Genomic DNA, 5,568 nt, shown 5'->3' with positions numbered 1-5,568 from the left:
TTCTCATTTATGTACTACGAAATTATTCACGACTCTAATAATGAGTCCCAACTACGTAAATTACCAAATAAATCCATAAACTTTGTATTACATAGTGCGAAATTAATTTCTTCATTGTACTACATTCACAATACAGTTAATATGTCTTAGATAAATTACTTTAATCAAACAACTTGCATCACACTATTTGTTAGTGGTGCCCCTGAATCGGGTCGTCACATCATTTATTAGTGGCCAAAATGATACAATAATGATATGTAGAACTAGATAACACTAGAGAAAGATTAAAAAAATGAATAGACTGTAGCCGATATGTATTTGACTATTACTTGTAATGAAGGATCATCAAAAAGTTTATTTTGATTGAAGAAAGATAAAACATGAATAGTATAATCTCGGAATTAAAAAAAAAAAAAAAAAAAAGCCTGAAGAGTATAATTGGGTTAATTCCAACGCAAAACAAATTGAGCATAATAAAACAAACCTAAGGAGAATGGATAGAGGAAAAATGCTATTAAGCAAGTCCATAGAGGATAACAGGTGCGCGTGTATGCAAGAAACCCTACTATGGCACACACCACCAAAACTGTAAGCACTTCAGCTGAATAATCCCAGGTCAGATCCTTTGCATACACAATTGCTAATAGTGCTGTCAAATTTGAGAAGTTGCTCATTACAACTTCACCATAAATCTGCAAATCAAATGAGACCAATAAGTACGTTTCGCATATTTTATGTTGTTGTGCATATGTGATAACATGGTTTCACTAAGGGCCTTTTTTCAACTCTCATCACCATCATTAGTGAAAATTGTACACATAATAGCTTTCATTAAAAAATGAATTTCATCACTACATTGGGGACTTGGTCCATTCTGTAATTCATTGAACTTTTTAAGGACGATTTAAAAGAGAGACGAACCTCTGAAAATGTCAAAGAAGCACTCTTTTCACTTTTGTGACTGGCCGGAGAGATTGCAGCTATCGCAGATCTGCAATTCATGGCCAATGGCACTACCACAAACGATATGGCAAAAGAAGGCACATTCATAGAATATGATAACTGTAGGATATTATCTGTAAGAGGTTCTCCAAGGAAGGTCATTATAACAATACCCAGAATCACTTGTAATAAAGATTTGATAAAAGTCCATACTGATGAATCTTCATGCACCACTTTGTCCTTCACAATATGAAATTCGAGGGGTAATAAGGAAAAAATATATATAACGTAACAGTTAACCGTCTAGAGCACAAAAATGACTTCATGAATAGAGATACTTCTTACCTTCTGAATTTCATCAAAACTTCCCTTCTCATCCGAGTGTTTTGCAGCAGGGAGGGCATTATTTTCCAATTCTATTAGTCCATTGATGATCTCTGGTTCATCAATCACATTGTTACCATCCTTGTCTAAATCTTTGAAAACCTCCTTTACAACATCGTCGTAATTCGGCTGAAATTCTCCGAAATTGAGTGAACGGATTAGTTGCTCTAGTTCAGTTTTTGATATCTTGTTATTATAGCCTGTATCAACTTGCTTGAGTAGACTGCCAGAAAAAAAGGATTATGAGGAAGTTCTGTCAGCAAATAAACTAATCTAAAGATAAAATGAAAAATACAAGATAAAAGTATAAAAAATTTTACTTCTTGATTCCCTCAATGTTGGTGCTCGCATCGTCTGTGATAAGTGATTCTGATTTAAGTAACTGCTTTCGAGCATCCTCTATAATTTTCGACCACATCAAATATCTATCCTTGGGAACATCTTCTTTCTTCTGCTTAAAAAGACAGAAGACCAACAGAAGAATCGTGAAAAATTTTATTTTAACCGAAGAGATGTCAGAAGCTCCAACATAACCATGATAGAAAACTTGCAAAAATTAGCATCAATAAATATGAAAGACAATGAAAAAGTAGCTTGCCTTGGGAATGATTGAAGAGGTATCACCAATTTTAGTCGATTGTTTGGTTTCAGTAATCCATTTTTTGCAACCGTCGGCGAACTCTTGATAGTTAATTAATCCGTCGTGGTCAATATCAAATACTTTCATTACTTCAGAAACAGCAAATTGTTTGTCAACGTTCATGTCTCCTTTATTTATTAACTCATGCATCAATCTTTCCAGTTCAACCTTTGTTATATTTTTATTGGCATCTTTATCCGTTTCAGTAAATAATCTGCAAATTTTTCAAGCATGGAATTAGAGCCCTTCATTGGATTATATATGCAAATCAACATATAATTTTAACAAAATTACTTTTTGATGACGGTATCATTAAGGTTCCCATGTTCATCAATTAGATCTCCATGTTGTTGCATGTGCTTCAAAAATCCTGTTCTCAGTGTCTCATACTTTGTGTAGGCTAAACTTCGTTCCTGCATCCAAGGATTCATAACCTGAAAAAGGAAAAGAAAACTAGAAATGTTACACATAAAATCATGTCGAAAGGGACAAGCATATTATAGAGCTAGTTCTACATCATTAGCTCTGAATCAGTCGAGCTACCTGGTAAATGAAATATAATATTAGAGCCGTGGATGACATGACGAGTGATATCAAAATCCCTAAGTGGGCTCCAAAAGATGTTTTGAACATATCGACTAGTTGTATGATTATGTAAGGAATCAAAGACAAAAGCATAATCCCAGCTATATGACGAGTCTCTTTATCTATCATAACACCATTATCTACAGGTAAAGAAAAAATTGTTAGCTCTTAAATATACACGCAAATCTCAAATGATTCATGAGAAAGTAGCAGACCCTTTAAGCCAGTGATGACTTCTTTGGCCTGCAAACAGTTTGAACTACTTTGCTGTACTTTTGCATGACTATGCGTCGATTCCTGTGCCAACTTTCTCCTGCCAAAAATTAAACATACACCCCACTGCAATGTAAGAGTAAAGACAGTGATTCCAGCATAAATACCCACTCCAAGTGACACCTTAGATTGAGCTTCCTCTTTGCTACTGAAAACTCCAGATACTGCAAGTGGGGAGATAAACGTACTTTGTTCAAGAGCACGAAGCCAGAAAAATGTTGATATAATTTATATTCTTATCATTTTAACTATGTTAATACTGAAATTATATATTGCCAAAGAATGAATGAAAAGAAATGTGAAAATTTTGTTTGGGAACTTCTTACCGATCATAATCAATATTTCTGGTAGCCCCACGAGGATACGATAAATAATACCAAAAATGTTGCTGGTGCCGAGAATATCAAATAGCACCCTGCTTCCCGTGCTCAGCTCCTTTTTTCCAAACATAAGTATACCCTGATAAGTAAGTATTTGAAAAATGTAACCTCCGGCATTTTCTGCACATGGTAGGAAGCCATATTGGTGCTCACAAGTGTTTCTAGAGGAAATAGTAACATTTCCAGTAAGAATAGAAGATTTATCATCAACACGATCAATTCCATCTGAGATTAAATCATCGGAGGATTTGAGTTCAAGAATTCGACATTGAACAAAGCTAATAAAAAGTATAACCACAAGAAAGCGTAACGCATGGATAGCCATTGTTTGAGAATTAGAATACGTTGAAGTTACTTCATGAAATTCAGGAGGATTATTGGAAACTTATATAGGAAGTTCTGACCAGCAGAACAATTGACGTGAAACTTCATCTGTGTGAAGTAGATGCGAATGCTCGAAGTCATGGTCTTTTTTTATTCTCATCAATAATGTAGAACATTTTAATAGTCAATGCAGCCATTCATATGTATGTTTCCATGGAAATGCCAGTATGACATTGCGTGAGTAGTATTTAATAACATTATGAGTACATTTCTTTCATAAGACCAGAGCGCACCTTCTCATGGTGGAGATTATTAAAATCAATAAACAAAATATAAAGAAGAGAAAAGAGTTTTGGGTTTCTTGTTCAATTACATAATGGAAACATATAGGAAAATAAACTTTATAATAGTCTTGTTATTAAACGAGTAAGAAGACTAATCTACCTTAAAGATAAATAACTAATATGTTTTAACATCTCTTCTGAAACTCATTATGGTGCTGTAAGAAGAGAGAAATGAGACATAGAAGGAATTCAAAACGAAAAAGTTCCGAGACTGGAAATATTAAGTATATTGAGAATTAAAAATTCTAAGCCCTATTTGATCCCCATTATCCAATAATTTATTTTTTTTATACTCATTTTCAATCACATATTTTACCAATAAAATAATTTGCATGTAAATTCAAAATCTCTTCTTACTTTTAAATCACACATTCTCCAAAAAATCACTATTATATAATACATTTTTAACATAAAAATGGGGACCAAGCAAGGTTAATTCAATTTCACCGAGGACAATCAATTCGAAGAAAGAAAAGCGAACACTCGTGAAAATGCAAAATTTATAGAGATTTGTCTTAGTATAAGATTACATCCTCTCCCATCGTTACTGTAATTCACTATTATGAAAAAAGTTTATAAGAGAAAATTGCGCTCTTATCTTCTCTAACATTTCTTTATCTTTTTTTATGATGATTATAAAGCCCAAGGACGACTCCCTATTTATAAAATAAATTAGGGTAAAATCAAATATTACAAAAATTTCAATTCCTTAAAATTTTATAACAATACGAATTTCTAAATAGTTCTTAGATTAAATTTTGGTCCAGGGCCTCCCCCCTCCTCCAACCCCCAAAGCGACCTTGCCACAGAGGTAGATCGACGACCAACTCTTCAAAGTTACAATAATTAAGTTTCAGAACTTAACAATGGGCCACCATTTTCGACCTCTACTTTTACAACAAGCAACCTTGGCTGCACTTGTTCATTTGCTTAAACAATATGCTTGTGTTTAGTATAGTGCCTTAAGCACAGTTCCCATCTTGGTTTAGCTGACAAAGTTCATAAAAATGTAAGTTAAAATCAACAAATAATTTGAACCATACATTTTATGAAACTCATAACTTTTTTCAACTATTTAATCACGTATTTCATTAATTTTTATCAAAATTTATAAAAAAAATATGATTTTTTACTAACACCAAACAGGGCCTAATCTTAATTTGACACCTCAAATAATAAAATACTCCCTTGTTTTGGTTTATGATAAAATTCTAAAATTTCCCCGGTCGACCTGCCTCATGTTTGTCCTTTAGCATTTAATACGCTATGTGGATCATAGAACAACGATTTCCCCATTCACAATAGGGCTGTGCGCTTGCTGTACACTACAGCAGGGGTCACAGTCCCTTCACATGAGGGAGCCCCAACCTCGATGTGTGACCCCTTCATGTGAGGAGGGGTCAATTTACCATTCGAATTGGACTGTACAAACAGGTCAACTCTTCACAATAATATCAAGAGTAAATCTTAATGATGAATTTATTTACAATAATAATAATAATAATAATAATCTGTAATGCTTAATTTTGGATAAAAGAAGACTATCCATTTACCTTTAATAAAAAATTTCCTTCTTATTTGTCGCCCAAGATTAGCTTTAGAGATTGGCTTTAAGTTAACACCTCCTCTCAACCGTTTAATTTCTTTTGAGAAAAATGTTGCATTGATCTAATTAATTTCTAAACTAAGTTCTTAA

General features: G+C 33.4%; 1 protein-coding gene across 1 annotated transcript; it reads right to left on the bottom strand.

The window, feature by feature from the left end:
• Window positions 1-419: 419 nt before the first annotated feature.
• Window positions 420-3,549, bottom strand: LOC111407797 (sodium/calcium exchanger NCL-like). The gene is made up of 9 exons (XM_023037477.1): window positions 3,151-3,549; window positions 2,767-2,988; window positions 2,510-2,691; window positions 2,261-2,400; window positions 1,925-2,180; window positions 1,647-1,777; window positions 1,288-1,549; window positions 922-1,182; window positions 420-692 (listed from the first exon to the last, which is right to left on the bottom strand). The coding sequence occupies exons 1-9, from the start codon at window positions 3,527-3,529 to the stop codon at window positions 444-446; spliced, it is 2,082 nt and encodes a 693-aa protein (XP_022893245.1). The 5' UTR covers window positions 3,530-3,549; the 3' UTR covers window positions 420-443.
• Window positions 3,550-5,568: the final 2,019 nt, after the last annotated feature.

This window comes from Olea europaea, chromosome 13 (assembly GCF_002742605.1).
Source record: "Olea europaea var. sylvestris chromosome 13, O_europaea_v1, whole genome shotgun sequence".
NCBI classification, from domain to species: Eukaryota; Viridiplantae; Streptophyta; class Magnoliopsida; order Lamiales; family Oleaceae; genus Olea; species Olea europaea.
The sequence above is the reverse complement of the archived record's forward strand: the minus strand, read 5'-3'. Positions and strand labels throughout refer to the sequence as shown.